Here is a 22,242-nt window from a genome sequence, read left to right as displayed (position 1 = left end):
ACTGCCATGTTTTCCCACCGAGCTCCATGAATCAGCACACTGTGGCTGGTGAGGCATAACAACACATGCTCACATTTTCACTCCAGCTGACTTGCTGGAGTGAAAATGGACACACATGCTCATATATGGTGAGAAAGACGGTGTGAGAGGGGTTGAGGGGGTCCTCGGGGATTGGCTCTCCACCAATTAACACTCTACCAGGCTCGTTCTGCCTCAAATTCATAATTGGATGCAGGACCGTTCACGTTCGAGACCGACGCAGAGCGTGTGTGTGTACGTACATGCACGTGGTCAGGCACAAAGAGATCCTTGATGGGTGGAAGAAGAAAGTAAAAAGAGAGCACACGAGAGAAAAGAAGGCATGTGTATGATAAGCAAAGCCGACATCACGACCCCAATTAGAGGCCAGTGCGTCTTGTTGCTGCCGGTGGAGCGAGCCGGAGAGAGAAAGCACTGAGGAGAGGAAGAGCGGGAGAGTAATTAAGGCACCGTATCTGGAACCTTGGTGTATGCTCTGATGAGTGCAGCAGTGTGTGTGTGTGTGTGTACAGTACATCAGACATGTATGACAGGCACGATGATGATACCAATCATTCTCTGGTCCCAGGTTGTCATCGCGAAATGAATATTAGTTGGATAAATTTCAAGATGTCTTCTCTGACTTTTCTTTTCTATCGATAAAGAAAAATAAAAGAAACAAAATGATTTATCAATAATATGAATCATCATTAGTTGCAACCCAAGATCAAGGGTTTGGTTGTTCATATCTCCCAGAAATTAAATTCTCACTCTCACAGCCACACGATCCATGCCCAGGTGCTATACAGGAATGGGGTATTGTTTAAGAATAATTATAATTATTATATAAAGAATTATTTAAGAAAGTTCAATACTAGTGACGTGTGAAAGAGCCACAGGTTCGATATGATGCCCTAGTGCGAGACCAAATAAAGTAAAAATCAACACACCACCCTAAGTCCAATTTGTAATTTGGCTCAATAATTACTGGCTGTGTTGTGATGTGGGAGCCATTCGGCTCTTCATCAAAAAAGATCTTTGTAAAACACACCGTAGCCCGCACTGGGTACGTAAATGTGCCAATGGGAGAAGTGCAGTGAGCAGACTTTTGCTCTTTTATTAATCAGCATGAAGTACTAGAAGGGCAGGTCCTGCTAGAAGACACTGTACATTCAACTGGTTTTTATAATTTGTTCCTGTGTTTGTGTTTTTCTCTGCTGACTGGCATCCTTCGTTCCAAAACCCTAAGTAGGATAAGACCGACCCTAAAAGGCATTTAGTAATGCTGCTTCAATTAAAGTGCCCTATAAGCATTATCATCATCCATACCTGTGTCTTTTAGCGCAGAGCCATTCCTTCTATCGCAGTCCTATCTGTCCGCCTGTGGCTATCAAAGCTAGTCACTGCATCCACACAAGCCCCGCTAAACCGCCCTCTGTTTTATTGACAGCCCATTAAGCCCCTGCCCGTGATGAGGCTCCATCACATTATGGGCTTGTGTACGCTAATGCGATGGAGAAATACTACTCATTAGCAAAAGCCAGTGAGGAGGAGTGGACCGGTTCGGTCCGTGTGCGGTCCGCCGCCATTCATCTGACCGACTTCCCTCGACAGTTCTGAGCACTTAACCCTACCGAGGAGATAAACTGCACACACACACACACACGTTTTAGTTACTTGAATTAATAAGCTCCAAAGCAAGCTATGGACAGTCTGAGAGAAAATCAGTCCAATTACTTGTATCCCACAGTGCGTTTAGAGCTCTGGGGGTCTGAGAGTCTGATGGGGATTGGAAGGAAAATACCAAAATTCAATCATTCCAGTTTTCTCCTCCATTCACGGTTGCTTTGTTTCCATTTCGTGCTCCTGTGTGACAGTGATTTTCAATCAGAAACCACCGCAGAAGCTTTGGTAAGGGTTGGTACACGCCGGACAGAGGCCTTCACGTGCGGGTGCGCTGTTTTCGGAGCATTGACAACCAACACTGGAAATGTATGTAAACAGCTCATATGTGTGGGGGGGGGGGGGGGGGGGGGGGATAAAAGGCACGCCAGCACAATCAGAGGCATCTTTAATGCGACTCATTCTAACAGTGGATTATGCTAAAAGCCTGAAATAAACGAGACGTTTGTCAACAAACACAGCAGTCAGATGCAGAGGGGAGGGGGGGGGGGGTAAGAACCTGGGCAGAGAGAGCAACAGAGTATGAGACAGAGCGGGGAAAAAAGAGGGAGAATATTCAGATGCTGACCGGAAACACCAACGAAACCGTTCTCCTGTGATGTTTTCCCTTCTTATCATAGTTCCTTCATCTCCCCTTTTAGCTTTTCTTTCTCGCTGCCTCCTTTCCATTTCAAGGCGGCTACGGTGCTCTGACTGTCAATGCTGTTTAGTGTCAGCGCCTCTCTCTCCCACTTCCCTCCTCAAACATCATCTGCGGCTCCTGTCCGTCCATATCATAATAATCCCTCCATCTTGCAATCTCTCCTTTGCTTCCAACATCTATTTACATGAATTAATAAATATGTGTGTCAATAAAAGAGCTCTCTGTGAGCTGGGACAGCCTAATTATTGTATATTTTTTGTCATCAGCATCGAGCGGATTCAAGGGAAAGGTTTCTTTAGTTTCGCAATACTTCAGGTACGGCCATCTGCTCTCAACAGTTACAATCAAAGACACTTTGACTGAGACAATAAGCATGCATATGGAGGGGTCGGCCTCCTCTCACCTCTCTGCACCAGCATGGTGACCTCGCTGCCTTTGGGACACTTGCTGAGCAGGTCGACCACCTGGTTGTGCGACATGCTCTGCACGTTTCTCTTGTTCACCTCCACGATGATGTCGCCCTCCTTGAGGCCGCGGCAGCGCGGGTAGTCCACGATCTGCTTCACCCTCTGCCCTCCGCCGGCGGGGCTGTCGGCGATGGTGAAGCCGAAGCCCTTGTCTCCTTTCTCCATGTGCACGGTGATGAGTTCCGGTTGCGTCGCGATGGACGAGGCCAGGGTGACCACGTCGCTGGGGTAGCCGTGCCGGGAGGAGGCGTCGGCCTCCGCCGAGGGGCTGTGGGACCGGGGGAGGCCATTGAGGGGCGCCCCCCCGTTGGTCGAGCCGATGTTGTTGTGACCGGCGTGGCTGGACGGCGAGTTGTAGCTGTGGGAGCCCTCCTGGCCGTTGACGATGATCGGGTCTTTGCTGTCGGTGATGGCCACCGAGGTAACCAGGCTCGTGTTGGGGTCATCGGGGTCAAAGGGCAGCGGGTAGCCGCGGCACAGCTCCAAGTTCACCATGGAGCCGATTGGGATGGACTGGAAGATCTTCACAACTTGGGCATGGGTGTAGCCCAGCACACATGTGTCGTTGACGTTAACGATCACGTCCCCTTAAAAGGTGGAGACGTTTTATTCTGAATGTCTGTAATTCATCTGTCAACGCTCTTTTATTTGACACAAAGTTTCAGCTTCCTTACTTATAACCATATTGGGTAAACCGACCTGTCTCCATTTTGCCATCGAGGGCGGCCGGTCCATCCAGGACCAGGCTCTTGATCTGCAGGAACTCGTCTGGCTCGTCGCCTCCCACGACAGTGAAACCGAACCCCCGGCGACTCTTTTTCAGCTTGGTATTGATAAAAGTCCCCTTCAGCTCGGATCGGTTCCGGGTAAAGAACGGCTTCCCTCCTGAACACACAAACGCAGTCAATTACATTCATGCCTTTCTGATACACCGATGTAATGATCCCAAACTGAAAGAAGCAGCTTCGGGTTCACTGAAACTGTTCTCTACCTGGTGAAATGTGGTGAAAGCTCTTTGGCTCACTGGCATGAAAAAACAAAAACAAATAACCTTTACTCTCAGTGCAACCGCGTAACATGAGTGTAACGGCTATCGACTATGTGTTCTGGTGCGATGACATAACATGAATCAAAACAGACTGATTAGAACAAATAGATATCAAAAAGACAAGTGAGACGGCATGTGGTAGAAAATGAGGGGAAATAACCAAATGAAGGTCACATGATACGAGAGAGGGCTCTGCCTCCGTGAACGGCTCTTCTCATTCAACACTGGTTGTGAGGGTTTAATGAGTCTTGGGAACAATCTAAACCCAAATGACTCATTCATCCCTTCTCCACCTCATTATCTGGCATTAAGGACACAATGAAGCGAGATAGGAGATGGGATCACATGCGAGCCACATGCCACAGAAGAACGGCTTCACAAAAATGAATATGATGCGAGATGTTGCCAAAGATGAAGGAAAGAATGAAAGCGCGTACATTACAGAGAAGGGATCACAGAGGAACGAGTGCTTAGTGACCAGCAGCGCCACATCAACTCGTGCTAGTGCTACAGCTTATGCATTCAATGAAAGATGCATTACCCTGGAGTCAGTAAGTGTCCCTGTGTTTTGCAGGTTGTGTGTGCAGGTTGTGTGTGCAAGGATGTTTTTGGTTATATGGCATGCGCTGCAACCACTCAGCTACCAAGGCGCTCCATGTCAGGAGAGATGGAAGAAAACTGTGAACATGGACGGCGGCTTTATCCCACAAGGGATCCAGAGATGTAAGAGCAAACCAGGAAGCAGGAGCAGAATATGAAAAGCAGGGAGATGGAAACAAGAGATTTCAAATGACGCCTTTCTCGAGAGGAATGTCAAGGTCACAGACAGCCCAGAGTTGGGAGAGACAGAGAGGAAGATAGACAGAACCAACAATTGAACGGAAGCAGAGAGTGAGCGAGCGGGTGGGGATGTGAGCTATAACATAAAGAGATTGATGAGGGGAAAAAGGCAAAGGCGTCCCACAGAGCGGCAAAGGGAGAGTGAGAGGCTGCGCTAATTAGACACGCTGCTAGTGGGAGGCTGGCATAAAAAAGGAGCTGGCAACACACAGTAACGGCTAGACACCGTGTCTGTAGGTGTTTGTTTCACTAAACGGTGGGTGAAATCAGGCCATTATTTCAAGGGAGCATCATATAAATCATGCTCCATGTAAATCAACACGTGGCCGCAGTGAAGACGGAAGAGAAAATAAACCTGTCCCTCGCAGAGTCTGTCGCTTCAGAAAATGCAAACACTGCTCTCTTGAAAAAATGTAGTCTAATGTACGTACCGGATGAGTTAATATTAAGACTATATGATGCAATGTATACAGAGTGCAGGCAATACATAACTGCTGCTCCTTGATGAAAACTCAAACACGGCCTGAGGCGGCGGCTGAGGAAAACAAACTACACTGCGCGATCTGAATTTGGTTAAAGTCGTAATAAGTTGATCTGGGTGACACAGCCTGACACACAACACTGTGGTGTTATTTAGACGGGAACTCACGTTTCTGTCCCATCGCGTTGGGCATTGGAGGTCCTTTCTGAGGGTCCCTGTAGGTCTCCTGGTGGTTGGCAGCATAGCTGGCCAGCGGGACCCCTGCCAACGCCGAGTCCTGGATCCATTCTGAAACAGCAAGAGGCACATGTTCTCTAGACCGGTCCGGACAGGTGCACGGTTGCCCTACTTGTGGAAGAAACTGGAGCTAAGGGCTCCGGGACTAACCAGCCTACTGTGCTGTGTGTTTGGGGGGGAAAACACATTTAGCTTTTTTGTGAAGGACCCATTTCCTCATAATGGCTGACGTCTTTGATTAATCACCTTGTTACGGCACCAATCAGACTACCACCTTCATTGATATTCTAAACGGTGCGATAGAGTCAATGCAGAAGTGAGAAGAATTGGGGGAAAAGCCCTGCTTGATCGGATTGAGTTTTTCTGAAGAGAGATTGAGCTTTCAGACGTGGAGTAAAATCAGCAGGTAATCGAGTGGAATCGAATGATTTCTGCTGACTGAGCAGAAGGTGGAGCGCGATAGAAGACTTCCCATGTGGGCCGGCCTGCATTTACAATTAATCTCTGTCTGCGGGGCGTCCTGTGAATGCATACGGTTTAAGACAGGAAGCAGGAGCAACCCAAGCTTATTAATCAGCCGTTTTGGCAGGTTTGCGAGCTAAAGCACGACTGTTTACTGGTAGCTAGCACTTAAAGCTAATTAGGAAAGAGGGTCTCTTTAAAAAAAACAGATCACTTTCAGTTGAAGACAAACTTACCTTTCTTCACCCAAGGAAATAAGCTTTCAAGTTATGACCGCAAACAAGTGTCCGAAAGCGACACGGGAAACAGAAATGAGCTTCAAAAAGGGGCTGCGTGTTGCAGCCGCAAATAATAGTTATGCCTTTATGGAAGGGCACTTAGCAAATCATAAGGCAGTAGCAGGCGACGTCAAGAAATACTGCAGCAGATAGTTGCTAGAAAGACACAGTCTCGCACACACGCATACAGAGACATATGCAGATCACTCAGTCAGACACATGAATAGAAAGAAAGGAAATGACGCCCTTGGTGGGGGCTTATGAACGAACCTCGGATGTAGCGCTCACCTTCGGGTGGCTGCTGGCTTTGGGGCTGAGGCTGCTGAGGCTGCTGAGGCTGCTGAGGCTGCTGAGGCTGCTGAGGCTGCTGCTGCTCCAGCTGCCTGCGCCTCTTAGCCTCCAACACTGGATTCTCATACTGGGTCTTCCTGTTGATGTGACTGTCGGGACGGCGGAAGGAGGGACAAGTGGATGGCGGTTGAGGAATGAGAAATGAAGGACGGGAGGAATGAATAATAGCAAACAGAAAATAGGAATAGAATAGAAAACAGGAAGTAAATATCAGCAGGGGAGTGGAGCGCAGCAGGGAGGGGAAAAAACAGACACAGTGGAGAGGAGAAGGTAAAAGAGGAGAGAGAGAGCGAGAGAGCGCGAGCGAGAGCGAGAGAGAGAGAGAGAGAGAGAGAGAGAGAGCGAGAGAGAGAGAGAGAGAGAGAGAGATCGGGTCAAGAGAGGGAGGGGACACATGGCGATAAAGCTTTCATTAATACACAGTGGAGTAACAACACATGCCTGCATCCATACTTCATACATACACAGGAACCCCTCTCTGGCACGTGTGCGACACAACCACGCCCACAAATCCCGTCTAATAAATCCAATTTTGATTGATTTTGACTTAATTCACAGAAGCTACCAAACTTCCACCCTGGGAGGTTTACCACTAACCTACCAGCACTGAGAAATGACACCTGAAAGCCTCACATTGTACACCATATGAAGGAGATGAACAGGAGGAGAACATTGCAGAGACAAAGAGGGGGAAAACATTGAAATGCCACAGTCTCGAAGCCCCCAGGTGCTGCTTTCAACAACATCAAAAACGCCTGAAACACATTCGTATTATTGCTGAGGCCCTGGGGCTTTACACAAGATGAGAGACACACACACACACCGCATGTTTTCCCAAATGACAGCGACACCAACAAAATGGCCTACATTTTGCAGTACACAGAAGACCAAAATAGCTGCAGCGAAACTCTAGCGCTGACGTCTTACTGCAGAACTGTACATGAATTGGAGCTGCTCCTATTTACAGTAAGGTCAAGAGTTTCTTTTGTTGCAATATTTATTTTCAGAAGAAAAAGGCGAGAAGGCCATTTCTTCTCCTTCCTGCGTGTGCAGCGTGTTGGATGCCTTTACATACTGTACGTCACTTACTCAACATAGTAGACCCCATACACTGGATCGTCTATTTTCTCCCATCCTGGTGGAAGTTCTAAAAAAAAAAAAAACACAAAGAAACAAGACAAATTGTGAGTGAGACAGAGGAAACGATGGAAACTCGAGGCTGTAAAGTTGCTGGGGGCCGTGTATCGAGCCATTAGCGGCAAGGCCAGTCGAGACCTTTTGCCTCTCCGTTGTGACTGCCTGTCAGTCAGTCTCCAGGGCCCGAGCGACTCCACAGCTTCACAGGCCGTCTGGCCTCCCCCCTCCCCCTTCATCCTTGTCCCCTCACACTGCTGACATTTCCACACATCAGATAAGAACGGTGCAAGACGCCCTCGGGCGGAGATGAATGGAGGGATGGAGAGGTGAGAGAAAAAGAGTGGTGGTGAGGTCAGAGAGAGGATGGAAGAAGGAAGCAAGGAAGGAAAGACGGGTAAAGGTAAGACGGAGGGGGTACGACTCGATCTCACAATGTGCAGAGAAAACTGAGAAAATTATGTTTTTCTAATTTTTTGCAGAATGACATATTACCATATATTTTCCTCATAACAATCTGATTCATTTATTATTAATCTGCTGCCTGTATCAGTGAAAACACACCTGTCCTTGGCTAAACACAATGGCAGTGTGGTTGCGGTCTTTCTGTCTGATATCTGTTGTTTGTGTCCTTACATAAGTCACCCCTTGTGGACTAAAACTGCACCAGGACTTGACTGAAAACCTGCTTCATGGGGAGCTGGCACTTCTACAGACTTTCAGAGAAAGTAAAGTAAAGATACGAACATGACTGGTCCCACTTCAACAGCCCGTAATTGCCCGCTGGTGCCACCTCTCTGTATTTCTGCTGTGTTTGCCAGAGGAAGTGATGCCGTCTAGATTACAGCTGCATTGGTTGTTGGCTGGCCTGCACATAGATAACGTCAGAGGCTTCTAATTGGCTACAAACACAGATTGTCCAATGATACTCTCCTGTGATGTATCCGTTTTACATATCATTACCCTCGGCCAATTAAGCCTCGCCCTGTGTGCAAGTAGATGGTAATTACAATCATAAAACTTGAAGAGCCTCCCTCTGCTTTCTAATGAGGAGGGCCCTTGGTGGGAGTGGAGTCAGCAGCAGATGCAGAAAAAAAAAGAAAGAAAAAGCCAGATGGGAATGTTGAGATTGTATGCACGTGACGCATACCGCTACAGACTACAGTCTGTTCGACCAGGTAGTCAGCGAAGCGGATTTAGAGCAACCACAGACAAATCTGCATTTAGAGTCGTCAATTTAAACGCTTGCAAGCAAATCGAGGTACTGCAATTCCATATTTTCAGCACCTTCTAAAAAAAGGCGGCTAACGCAAAAAGCACACGCAGCAAAAAAAACAACAAAAAAACAAAAAAAAGGAAATGCAAGGTCAAAGTGCCGGTGCAGTCATACAGGGTGAACCCACAAAGCGGGCATGGTGAATTATCATTCAGATTTCTGAACTGGAACGCTAAATGGAATGCGGTCCCGCATCGCCTCCCGCTAAATTTTAATCACCCACTTGATTTCACACTGCGCTGGTTCCGCTCCTGGAGGAGCACCTGTGACTGTGTGTGTGCATACGAGTGTGAGTGAGTGAGTGAGTGAGTGAGTGAGTGAGTGAGTGAGTGAGTGAGTGAGAAGACATTCGGTGCTGCAACCTTCAGTATGGCGTACACTTCAGTGAGTGTAAATGCAAATGAGAAAGACAAAGAGAAAGAGATCCGTCCCTCATCGAGCAGTGTTTCTGCTCTCACTGTGTCCCCACGTCCGCTTCAGGAATAGATTGTGAATGCAAGGGGGAGTCAAGCATGATGGATGACATCTTTAACTATTTGCATCTCACTCTCTTGATACTGTGCTGCAATTGATTTCTCTGGAGTAAGCATGTGCTACAGAGGCACTTTGAGTGAGTGTGTGTGTTCATAAAATGATCGAGGCTGCTCCTCCTCAGAGCACTGGAGTTAATTGCGTTCCTCTGCCCACCTGTATTGGATTGTGTTGATCAATAACTATTGAACACGTTGATCCGGTCGAGGGCTGACTTATGGACTCGTCTGATCTGATGGCTATATCATGGCAGCTGTTTAACACATTAACCAATGGGAGCTGCCAATGAGACTGAAGGCCTGTAGATGATTTTTTCTCTAACGTGATGTTCTGTTTGTGTTGCTGTTTGCTGAAAACAGCCTCCCGCTGCTGCAGGAAAATGAGAGCTAATGTGATATTTCTCTGTGGGTTACCCCTTTCACACGACATTTAGTCATCTGACTCAATGTTTATAGAAATAATATTGATGAATGCAGCTTTAGCAGATGATGATGATAAGATATACTTGATTTTAATACATATTTAGGGCTCCTATATAAGTTCCCGGGGCTGACGAAAACCTTTCCAATCCCATTTTACTAAACTGAAACTGGTTACAAATCAAGCTAAAAGACGACGTTTCATTCTGTCGCTTGTCAACAGCAATAAACATTACATTTGGCGTTGTTCCACATTCTACAAAAACAAAAGTGAATGAAGTGAAATGTGTGTTTTTATCCTTTTTGTCGCTGTATTTCAATGTACTACAATCAGTAATCAGATATCTCCTCTCATGGAATTGCATCATTCATTATCGGTGCATGACGGTGCCGGGCACGGTCTCCAGACACCATTCATCCTGCACAAGTGGCCGCGCTGCTGTGTCCGATAGGTTACTTAGTGCGCCGATGGCTCAGACGATGGCTCAGACAGATCATTAGAAAGCATGAATGTAAGTTTCTCCCTCGGACTGGCTCTCGTCTCTTATGTATGAAATGACGTGTGAATGCGTCTGGTTTGCTGGCGGCATGTGGGCAACTTCACAGCTGTGTCCGTGGTCGGCTTTCTGATCACACCCGGTGCGTGTTTGATAAAAAGAACCGAAGCCACACACTGAGAATAGACGAGGTAAAGGTCAAATCTCTGTCAGCCTGGCATAATGTGTCATCTCTAGAGAATTCGAGTCATTGTCATAGTCATCTCTCACCAACAGCAAATGACTCTGCGTGAGCCACTGCTGGCGGCATTTTCATGTCATTATGCAGATGAGCACTATTAACTGACTCCACTTGCTCAAAAGAAATTCAGCTGGAAGTTTTTGAGTTGCGACAGTGAATCGGATGTGTGCAAACGCCAACGTGACACAGAGTGAGAGTGTAGAAGATGACAGAAGATCCTACCTAGGTCATTGTCCAGCTCCTCCGTGTGTACCCCTTCTACTCAGCGGGACGGACCGCACAGCAGCACAGGATCGTTGTGAAATGGAAAGAGAAGAGGGACGTGGGGGGGGGGGGGGGTTCCACATCATTTAACAACATCTGAGAGCTGCAGCCTCATGTGACAAAAAAAAAAAATCACAAGGCATGTTTTCCCCAAACGACTGGATCTGTGGGGCATGTTGCTCTGACAAACAGCTGAGAGAAGGAGCAGAGCAGCGCCACCCAATGACTTCTCGCCAATTTCCGTGACCCAACACTGACACCCAAAGGCTGCTGAGGGAACCGCTGCCCTCTGTGATTTTCAGGACAATACACTGAGAAACAGGAAGTGAGCAAAGGTGTTTTCTAACCCAATCTAAATACAGGGTTAGTTAATTGGACACATATGAAAAGGATCTAAAACTGGTGATTCATTACTGAACAGGTGTTTGTTTCTGACAGTTCTCTAATAACAATGAGACAGTATGGGAGAAGCCTGTATTGCTACATAAGTCAATAGTCTGTGTCATACAATGGGTTTTGTGTTTGAAAGGAGTGTAACGGATACGTAGAGGATTTTACATAAACACAGAATCTCATCGGTAGCTCATGAACGTACCATCATCTTCACATTCTTCCAAGGGTTTCTGAGGCTTGTCCATGCACCGAGGGTCTATCCAGGAGGTGGTCTTTGTGTTGTGGCTAAACGGGAAATACACAAAAATAAAAGGGCCGTAATGTGTTAGAAATAATGGAAAATGTCCTCATGTCATCACATCTGGTATGTAGCAATAAGGGCCTCTAAGATGTTGGATAAATTTGCATATTTTTAGATGAAGATTTGGTGTTTTATCATGAACTAACTTGTTAATGATGTTAATATTAAGTCAGCAGGACTGAAAATGAGAGCCTTCATAACAATTTAGCAATTTTAGCAAAAAGAAAACACGAAGAACTCTCTTCGCTCTTCCACCATTTAATAACGTCTTGAATAAATCAGTGAACCTGGACTATGCTTTAAGAGTATAGTGAACAGAATCTTACACTGTCACAGTACTGATACCAGACTTACCTCTTTGTACTCTGCATTTAGGATGTTTTAGGATCGAGGTGTAATGAGTAATAACAAAAAATAGCAAAAAGGAACCGCTATAAAATGTACCTGTGATACATTTTCTTCCCAAAGTTCTACCGTGCAGACTTAATTTCCCAGTTTCTTATTCAAATCTACATATTTGCCTTAGAGTACAGTGGCTGCATGTGAATAACATGTTGAAGAAATTAGCAGTGGTCTGGATTTATTCTCCATTATATTGTTTGTGATGTAGGACTTTCATGTCTTTTAAAAGTCCCCACTTTCTCAAGCTTTTAATTAATGTCCACAACAACATATGTCACATTAAGCAGAAACATGGATCTACAACTACAAACTGAGTAACTGTATGAAAGCCTTGTTTCTATACTTGATGTCAGAGTAAAAAGTGGAACTTTGCCTGGAGTTAACTTACTCTATGAAGTAGACCTCTCCGTTCTCGGTGTAGGCCATCTCCCAGTTGTCGGGCAGCGTTCCCAGAGGATCCTCCGGGGGAGGATGGCTCAGGTGAGAGTGTGACTGCTGAGTGCTCTCCGTGGTGGCCGATGGTGAGGGGGTTCTCCCAATGTAGGGCGGGTCACTCTTGCGGGGGGCGAAGGGGCGCACCGAGTGAGGAATCTCGTCAAAGTCACTAGAATCTCCTGCGGAATTTAAGGCAAACGTGACAGTTTTGGTTAAAAGGATGCTGAAACACTTTAACACGTTCAAAAAGTAGCAGTGGAAACAATTTGGGTGCCACAAAAGCAGCCTCAAAACCCCAAAATGTCAACTAGAAATTGTTTTCGGAGAACCGATTGTATGAAAAATCTCATTTACCTGTGCAGTGAAGAGTTAATTCCAAAAGATGGTCGTAGTTGAGTTTTTAGAAAGCTTCATCGAGCCACTATCTAGCCTCGGTCCAAGGACTTTCCAAAGCATTCACATAGTTTGTTACCTAAAATCACTGCGTTACACTCACGGCCTCAGAGACATTTACTTCAGTTAAAAACTGCCGAGTGGGCGGTTCACACCTACAACCGCGGCATCTGAAGTGCCAGCACCTAATTTCCTGTTATCTCATTTTCACACTCACACTAGACTGGCCCCCTCGTAGCTAACGCAATCACAGGCGGCAAATAAACAACTTTCGGTCCCACCTTCTCCAAACACATGGCAGAAGCAGCTTCATGGCTGAGTCAACCTCCGCACAATGCCATACTGACCTACTAACACACAAGAGGAGGTATCCAAACATGGGCGAACATTAACACTCAAACACAATCAGAGCCCCTTTAAATAAATAAAAAACAGCACTGATGTCAGCATCGTGCTACCAAACATTTTGAATTCATCTCATAAAATATCCCTCTAATTCACAAACACCAATGACCTACCAAGTACCAACGGGATCATTAAGCCTGGTTACAAAAATGGAGGTTGCTCAGTCATCCACCCTCTGCTGCTTGCAGCCAGATGGCACTATTTTACATTTTTTGACGCATAGATACAGGCAGATGTAGTCAAACCCAGAGACCACTTACTTACCAATCAAATAAGCTGTTGTGTTCTGCTGCCTCTCACCACACCAAAGTGCTCTCTCTACCTCCTTTGTGCTCTCTCTACCTCCTTTGTGCTCTTTCTCCTACTTCTTCATGTCTATGAGCTTATCCTCCTTCACTAAATGCAATCCTCCCTTGCCTCTCTTCCTTTCTCCGTCCAATCCCTTTTCAGACTTGCCCACTTTGCTTTTTCCCGGCCACTCCCTCTTTTCTATTTAATTTCCTGCTGCCTTGTCTCCACTTGCATTGCCTCCCACTTCATCCATCACAACTAAATATTCAGTTTGTCTCTGCCTCCAAACCGAGCTGCAGAAAGCCGGTTTCGCATTCCGGTGTTATACTCCAGAACAAAGCATCTTCTCAGGCTGCTGTGGAGGACGGCTCTGCAAGCAACTGCCTGTGTACTCACTGACTTCAGGTCGGTTTGTTTTAAAGGTGTCGACACCAGCTGAAGAAGCATGTGAGTCATGGTGTAAGTTCTGCAAAAACATGCAGCTACAGCTAGTAAAAGAAAATGACAATAAACCAGCAATAAGTCGTCACTTGACAGTTAGTTGCAGGCAAAATTGTGAAAAGGTGGAAAAACCTGTGTGCAACTGGCTCGCCTGTACACACTGTGTGCCGATGCCAAACGTGGCACTTCATATTGGCTGTTGCCTGTGCGACGCTGCACACATTTTATTAAATGTGGACTATGGTACCAGCATAGTTCCATTCTGGTATTTTCCATCCAAATAAATTCATTAGAGACAGGCTGTTGTTTACACCTGGCTTCAGAATGTGTTTCAAATGTGCCTTGAGTGACACGTTATTGGATTTCATCTCCATGCTCTCAGAGTGGAGCTGCTCAACAGAAGAAAAATGCACATCTGTGCTCAAGTAAACAGCCAGAAAGAAAAAAAAAGGACTGTGCAGGCTGCTCAGTAGCCCAGTTAAACAATCCACTCAAACGACTGTACTTGTGAGGTTTAGCATTCACTTTGCATTTCAATGATGCGGTCTGTCCTAAACAGTTTTGGATGTGGTGGCTTGCTTTCATCATCAATTGACCATCAAATATTGCCTGATTAAATCAGCTGTTAAGTCGGTCTGAACAGTCTTTTGTGGTGTCTTCAAATTCCTTGTTTTGTCAACTGTACAAAAACCCAATTACGTACGTAAAGGGTTATTCCAGCTGTTTAGTATTTCACCTGTTCAAAATTGGGGGGACCTGAAGCAGAACGGCGAGAGATATCCTGACATGAGTCCTTATCATGGATCAAAACACTGGATCCTACATTTCCCATGATGCAACGGGATGATATATATATACATCATTAGACCCTACCTGACTGCTAAACTTCCATTCCCCTCAAACTTTGAAGGTTGTAAATTAAAACCCTGATGACATCATCATAGTTATTTTCTCAGATATGACAAAAGCTCCCTCGACAGTCACAGAAGATACCACCCGCCCCCCTCCCCCTCCCCCTCCCTTCATCGGCCCCTGCCCGCTACACATACCTGTAAAGCTACTGTTCATGTCAGGGAGGTCCTCGTCGTCCTCCTGCGGCTCTCCGGGCACTAGTCCAGCATTGTGCATGTCATTGTAGGACTTGCTGCGTCGTCGGGGAGTGGAGTGCTGCGAGCCCGGCAGGCTACCGCTGAGCCCGTCTGGCAGTGGGGCATCACCGCCGCTTCCGCTGCTGTTAATTACTTTCCCACTGGGGGGCTGCACCGGTGGCTTGGGCGTCCCATAATAGTTTCCTAGGCAACAAGAGGAAGAGGATTTTTTTTAAAAGAGACGGAGAAAAGAAGGCTATTTTAGTCGGAGGGGTTAAAGGGTTGTGAGTGTGGCTTTAGTTAAATAGAGACAGAGTTTCTGTGAATCTCTGAAGCAAAGCTAAACTTCTTTCTTGTTTGCGCCAAATAAAGTTCACAAACTAACACAAACTAGAGCATGTTTTACTCAAATGGTGTTTCTAATGAGGATGGCCCTTTTGTCTTAGGCAATGGAAACACAAATCTTCTCGCTCAGGTGGCAAAGTTACAGTCAAAAGATAAATTGGCAAACTACAACTTAAATGGAGAATAAACGTTTTTTTCACAGCAGACATCTTGGCAGGTCTTAGCAGGAAGAGCACATGGGTAATTGATAACAATAATAATTAATACCGACTCGGCCATTAAAAAGCTTTGTTAGCGGTTTTTAAAATAGCTTTTCTATGATAAAACCTGTCCAAACATTTAAAGTGCCAACAAACATGTTATTATTGTATTTCTGGACCAAAACACAAGATAATGTGACTGTTGAAGACGGTAAATATGCTTGTATACAGTTAGTAAAACCCATGGTGAGGCACGGTGATGGATGTTTTTGCTCGTCTGTACTTTCACACAACACAGTTTATACCAGACTTGAACTGAAAGCTGGTTTAAACTGTTTGTTTGATTTCTTCAGTCATGTTCTTCAGTCAAATCCTCATATAGACCAAAACAACAACATTTTGCCATCTCACAAATTGTATTAAATTGAGTACTAATTGAATAAACCATGTTTTTACTGACTATAAACAGCCACGCAGTCACAAGTCAAAGCTGCTTTTGAATTGTGAGTCTAGCTTGTTGAAAGTATGTCGAAGCTTTTAAAGTGACAGAGCAGACATCTGAAAGCTCCTGACTGTGTCGGTAGTTTATCAGCAAAGTGTTGTGTGCTACATGTGACACGTACTTTGGGCCAACGACTCATCGCCACTGAATTTATCGGCTTTATTGTCAATGGCAGGTGACAACATAAAATGGACTTGCTGATAAAATGGATGTTTCTTAAAGAAAGGAGCAATAACTGATAACAGGTAGGATGTGACTACAGTAATGTCGCAAGACAACTGTCAATCACTTATTAGACTGAAAGACCCGTGATCTGACCTAAAAGGCTTATGCGAGTCTGTGTCAGTGCCCAAAACACTAACACTGGCCCAGTACCTCTCTATATATCCAACACCCACCACATACATTTTTCATGAACTCCTTTTTGTGATGTTGCTTTCATGAAAGACAAAGCATGTCAAGATTTTGACAGCAACCTTTTTACCTCTCGCATCAACTTCTTCTCGTCTACTTTTACTTTAGCCGGAGCGCTCCGGTGTGTCCGAGAGCTACTTTCAACAACCCCCCCAGAGAACGGAGGTAAACAGGTTGCTGCGGGCTGTCTGACCTACATTTGTGTTGGACACAGCGATGGCGATAGCGGCGCATACCAAACAAGCGAGGGTATTCGAATTTGGCCATTTGAGAAACCAAATCTTGTAAAAACACAACGCGTCTTCCCGCTGCAATGCAAACTACGACGTACTGAGGAGACTCTCTGTTCATCTGTCGTTCTGCAATGGATTTATTTTTGATGTGATGGATGATCGTCAACGCAAACAGAATCTAAAGTGACGAATGTTCTCTCCGACTCAAGGGGACTGACACCATCACTCGACATGTTTTGAGCGCCGGCTGGAGGCAGAGCGGAGACATGGTTCCCTCCTGCTGGGCCAGCAGGTGCACCTGTCCAGAAGCAGGCTGATTGGCCCGGACAGGGACACAACGCGCCTGCTTGCTGACGATGTACCGTGGGTGAGCGAGTTTAAGCACTGGCCGGAGGTACAGAGGGACTTGCTTATTTTCTGCCACGCAAGCTGGCACATCTGTGTAAAGTCAGGTTCAATGGCGTTCGACGACTTAAGCTCGTTCACTTATTGACACACGGAGAGAAGACGAGTGAAACTTGCGTCCGAGAACTCTGAGCCTCGTTTTAAAAGGCCATTGATGTTTGCTGCTGCTGTTCTAGACATCTGAAAGCCAACGTAACGTTACATACAATACGTCCGACCAAATGTGCGATTTCCTGATTTACCGTCATACGTTCCTATCTCCAACAGGGTCCCACTCTTCTCCAACTCCAGGAAGTCGTCCACTGGAAGGAAGTTGTAGTCCACGCCAGAAACTTCTCCGTCACGGGGGGTGCGGGTTGTACCTGGACAACGAATCAGAGACAGAGTGAGAGTTAGCAGACTAGAAAGAATAACAAGGAATAAAAGGTGAAGATTTCAGTGGCAGCTGGTGTGCAATAATTCACTGGCAGCATTGCTTTCATCTTGGTATTCACTCCACTTCTTGTACTAACAGAAAAGTCATATTCTTCAAGACGTGAGCATCTGAAAACTGGTTTTGCCGCCGTTTATTCAAACTACACTTTCCAAATTTCCTGGATTTAAGGTAAATGAGACGGGGGGGGGGGGGGGTATACATGGTCTGGGAGAGTTTCAATGCCACATAACAATGAGCAGTTGTACTACTGGTAGATAAAATCACATACAACGTGACAGCAGTCTCCATTGTTTGCTGTGATCTTCCGACACAGTGTGAGGTATCGTAGTAGCACCTTAGTGGGGTCCTGCCATATGTGAGGGGAAATGGGAGTGTGTGTGTGTGTGTGTGTGTGAGAGAATATGTATGTGTGTGGTTTGGCATGTAGCCTGTGTGATTCTAGCACTTGTCTTTAATGCCTGTGGACAGTTGGCCAGTGCGGCGTCGATGGTAAACAGCTGAGATAATAGTGAGATGCCAATTTAACTGACGATAAAAGGCCGTCTTTCTTTTTGTTTTAAACATTCGGATTTCTTTGCTCCATTCAATCACGCAGTCTTTGCCTCACTAGTGCACATTTCCTGCTCGTGTGTCTCACTCTCTACTGCATTTATTGTTTCCTACCACAAAAAAGAAAATGTTTCCAGCAGTGCTGGAAAAATGGAATAAATGTAAGCATAAATAATCTCTCTCATCTTTGTTCTGACAGACAACAGAGGGCTGCGTTCCCTCTCTTGATCTATCTTGTCGTGTCTCCATTGGACTGGTAGGCAATAAGCCGGTAAAAATATATGTGTGGGGATAAGGGGAGAGGCTCCCACTGCAGCCACGCTGAGTGACACTGGTGATAAATCACCAGTATCATCGGTACCCAAACAAGCGTACATGTAGGATACACTCACGCAAGCATACGGTACATGTACAAAAGGCATGCGTGTTATCTGGAGACACAAAATCACTTTTTTCTTTTATCTCTGTTATAAGCTACTGTATGGGCACACACAAGGAGCGCTTCCTGTTCATCACCAGCAACAATACTTTGGCGCCCTCAAACTTCCAAACTTTGGGGCCAGACACTCGTGCGGCAAGAGGAAAATTGATCGGAAGTCAAACAAATCCCCTCTGCAGTCTGTCAAACCAATAAGACGGTCCGCTCATTCCCAGGCACAGAGTCTTTTTACACAACGTCAACCTTGGAGTCCTCAGCCTTCAGCCGACTGTCAGTTCACTTCCCACACAAAAGTGGCCATTGATTGGACTCCATTTAGACACTGCTGCTCTTAGAAAACCAAGTAGGAAGCGGAATTGTGACCAGTGTTTCAAAAGGGATGGAAAAGCAGAACCTTGGCTCAGACCCAGGGGTGAGACACTATCATCGCTATAGGCCTAATTCATTCAATACCTCACCACCCCCACACACACACACACAACGAAAGCTCCATTGACAAAGCTGTGAAGTAGAGTAAGGAGGAAAGAGCCTCCTGCCTAGAGTTGGGACTGGAGGAGCCAAAAGACAACTAAAATGCAGAGGAAGCGAGAGAAGGAGTGAGACTACCAAAGCTAAGAGTTAGCATAATCTAGCTACTGGCACACACACAATGAAGGCTTGATGATTTGCTGTGAGGGTGTTCATCTAGTGCTGGCTGTCTCATGGCTTAACGGCTGTAACATCTTCTCCGGCTGCTGAGATGGCTGGGTGGGCGTTTAAAAAAAACAAAAAGAAGAAAAAAGAAAAATAACTCATCATTAGCAATTCAAGAAAATGATCACGGAAACAAGGGTTGAGGTATTGACAGTGGTACTGGAGCAAAACACACAAGCATGCCCCCCCCCAAAAAAAAATCTGAAGAACAGTAGCCTGTCACTGTATAATGCACAACAATAAATGCTCCAGGACTGTATGTGCTTCAAAAAAACAACAAAGGTAAGAAGAAGCAAAATAATCATGCCACTGGGTCTCTGCTGTTGCTAGGGACAACCCAGGAAGGAGATGGGGGGGGGGGGGGGGGGGGGGGGGGCAAAGAGAGACAGCGCGAGAGAGGTGGGGAAGCTGCGAGGGCAAGTTTGTCCTCCAGTGATGACTCAGTCCTCTACACGGTCTCCTCTGGCTTCACAACTCCCTTTTTCAATTCCATGACAGAAATATGAAGAACCACAGAGTATGAGAAAGCATAAATGATGCATACGCAAATACAATGAGAGTGGGAGAAGAGAGACACTACCAGAGAATAAAATGAATATACATTAATTGCTTGCTATCTTTTTAATGCTATGCCTGCAAAACTTAAATTCTGAGGACTGGCCAAAATGAAAGCCTCAACTTCTTATTTGTCTTATACAGTGTTTCCAATTCATCCCTTCATGACACCAGTATTGCTCAACAAGCGCCAACCAGTCTGTCAGGTTCAAAACACCAGAAAAATGATCTGCATTTGAACACTAGTGCTTTATGTCAAATCTGTTTTCAAACGGGGTTTTAACATTTAGCTCTACGTAACCACACATTATAATCGGTCCTGTGCCCCTCCGTCTGTGTCTATCCTCAGAGGGTTGACTCGCATACCAGCAGCGGGTGCATGTGAACGGCTTGTAATGGTACAAAAGGGGGTTGGGAAGGAAACACCTACTGCTATAATCAGCAGCTGTTCCACCCCCTGCCAGCCAACACATACACACGTACACGTGCACACACACACAGTCGGGAGGAGGTGCATTGACACCAAATGGCATGGTCTGGGGCTAAACGGGAGCTGAGGGTGGAGGGTAATCACTTCATGCACCCATCTCCCCCTGCAAACACACACACACACACACACAGTGGGAGAACTGTCCCGTCTCTGCTGTGAACCACCTGTGGCGACTCGATTGGACCCCCACAATGAGAGCTCAGCCCCTCTGCACTGTATCTACAGTTACTGATCACCAAATAACCACGTTGTAGTTCAGGCCAACCACATCACAGCCACACCACAAAAGGGAACCGTGTTACCGTGTTAACCGTGATATCATCTTCGAAAGGACACTCGCTGAATCCTTTCATCGGCAACAAAACAAAGTGTATGGCGTGGTTTTGTTGGCTGAAATTTCTTTTTTTAAACATCTGGGTCGAAAGAATACAATTTTTTTTTAAAGCAGTCGAATTGCGTGGCTATTTAAAAACTAAAGGTTTGTGCAGGATGTCCCATGTTGCACTGGTGACAATTCTCTCTGACCAATCAGTGGTGTGCAGTGTTCTTCCAGCATCAGCTCAGCTTACCTGGAACCTCGACTGAGGGGGTTCCAAGAAAGTACCAGGTACTACACAGTTCTAATGTATAATGTATAATAATAACTTGCTTCGTAAGGTGATTGAAACTAATCAGGTGACAGCTGACTTTAACAAGGCGCATCCTGACCAAACCTTACTGGATACCAGCACTTCTGTTGTAGGAGGAGTCAGGAACAGCGTGGACCACCCCATCTTACCTGGACCCACACATCCCATCTTACCTGGACCCACACATCCCATCTTACCTGGACCCACACATCCCATCTTACCTGGACCCACACATCCCATCTTACCTGGACCCACACATCCCATCTTACCTGGACCCACACATCCCATCTTACCTGGACCCACACATCCCATCTTACCTGGACCCACACATCCCATCTTACCTGGACCCACACATCCCATCTTACCTGGACCCACACATCCCATCTTATCTGGACCCACACATCCCATCTTACCTGGACCCACACATCCCATCTTATCTGGACCCACACATCCCATCTTACCTGGACCCACACATCCCATCTTATCTGGACCCACACATCCCATCTTATCTGGACCCACACATCCCATCTTACCTGGACCCACACATCCCATCTTATCTGGACCCACACATCCCATCTTACCTGGACCCACACATCCCATCTTACCTGGCTATAAAAGTTCAATGGCTCCACTTCTTGCAGAGACAGGCAAGACTACCAACCCTAATCTCGTGTACAATGTACAGAGGCTCCATTAAAATGAGTCACTAGCTGAAGATCTGGTATGGGGCCTGCAATGCCTCAGACCTCAAGTCACACCAGCACATAACGAGGACAACGGAAAACACAATTCAGGCTTCTCTGCATCCTCAGAGCTTCCCGTATTATGAAGGACCCCTGACATCCTTCCCACAATGCATCCATTTCTCTAGCATCTAACCGGAAAAACCCTGTTTCTCTGTGAAAATGAGGTTTAGTTGGCTCCGTCCTTCTGTTGAACTGCAAAAGTAACCAGTGATAGTGAGAGAAGCCGTGGATAGCTTATACTTCCTCACAGTTAGATTTGGAGAACTGGTTGTGGAAAGATATTTTTTGCCACACTCACTCCTTTTTACTCAAAGCACAATATTGCCTTCCACGGCCATGGGCCATGAAATATTATGTAATTTCAATAATTTCAATAATTTCAATAATTTGAACGTCAACGTTATGAATGAAGCTTTGAACTGTTTAGTTAATCCGTAGTAACTACCCATGTGGTCTTAACTCTCGTTAACAAAAATAATGCAAATGTGCCTCTTTTCAGCATGCTTTGGTTTTAAAGCAAACAGAGAAAGAGAGCCAGAAAGGATTTGTCAGCTCTGCGATGAACAAGTCGGGACTTCAGATGGAAA

At 45.9% G+C, this 22,242-nt stretch overlaps 1 protein-coding gene across 6 annotated transcripts in view; it reads right to left on the bottom strand.

Annotated features, from left to right (window-relative positions):
• Positions 1–22,242, bottom strand: part of magi1b (membrane associated guanylate kinase, WW and PDZ domain containing 1b) — a 111,811-nt gene that overhangs the window by 25,665 nt on the left and 63,904 nt on the right. For all 6 annotated transcript variants that reach the window (XM_079266269.1, XM_079266271.1, XM_079266270.1 and 3 more), the window contains exons 3-12: positions 17,361–17,480; positions 14,981–15,223; positions 12,355–12,580; positions 11,466–11,548; positions 10,829–10,864; positions 7,598–7,655; positions 6,446–6,597; positions 5,349–5,468; positions 3,511–3,696; positions 2,748–3,398 (exon numbers count right to left, since the gene is read on the bottom strand). In XM_079266269.1, the coding sequence (XP_079122395.1) occupies positions 2,748–3,398; positions 3,511–3,696; positions 5,349–5,468; positions 6,446–6,597; positions 7,598–7,655; positions 10,829–10,864; positions 11,466–11,548; positions 12,355–12,580; positions 14,981–15,223; positions 17,361–17,480 (1,875 nt within the window). The remainder of the gene's footprint in view (positions 1–2,747; positions 3,399–3,510; positions 3,697–5,348; positions 5,469–6,445; positions 6,598–7,597; positions 7,656–10,828; positions 10,865–11,465; positions 11,549–12,354; positions 12,581–14,980; positions 15,224–17,360; positions 17,481–22,242) is intronic.

This window comes from Melanostigma gelatinosum (assembly GCF_949748355.1).
Source record: "Melanostigma gelatinosum genome assembly, chromosome: 3".
NCBI classification, from domain to species: domain Eukaryota; kingdom Metazoa; phylum Chordata; class Actinopteri; order Perciformes; family Zoarcidae; genus Melanostigma; species Melanostigma gelatinosum.
Note: the sequence above shows the minus strand (reverse complement) of the source record. Positions and strands in the feature narration are given on the sequence as shown.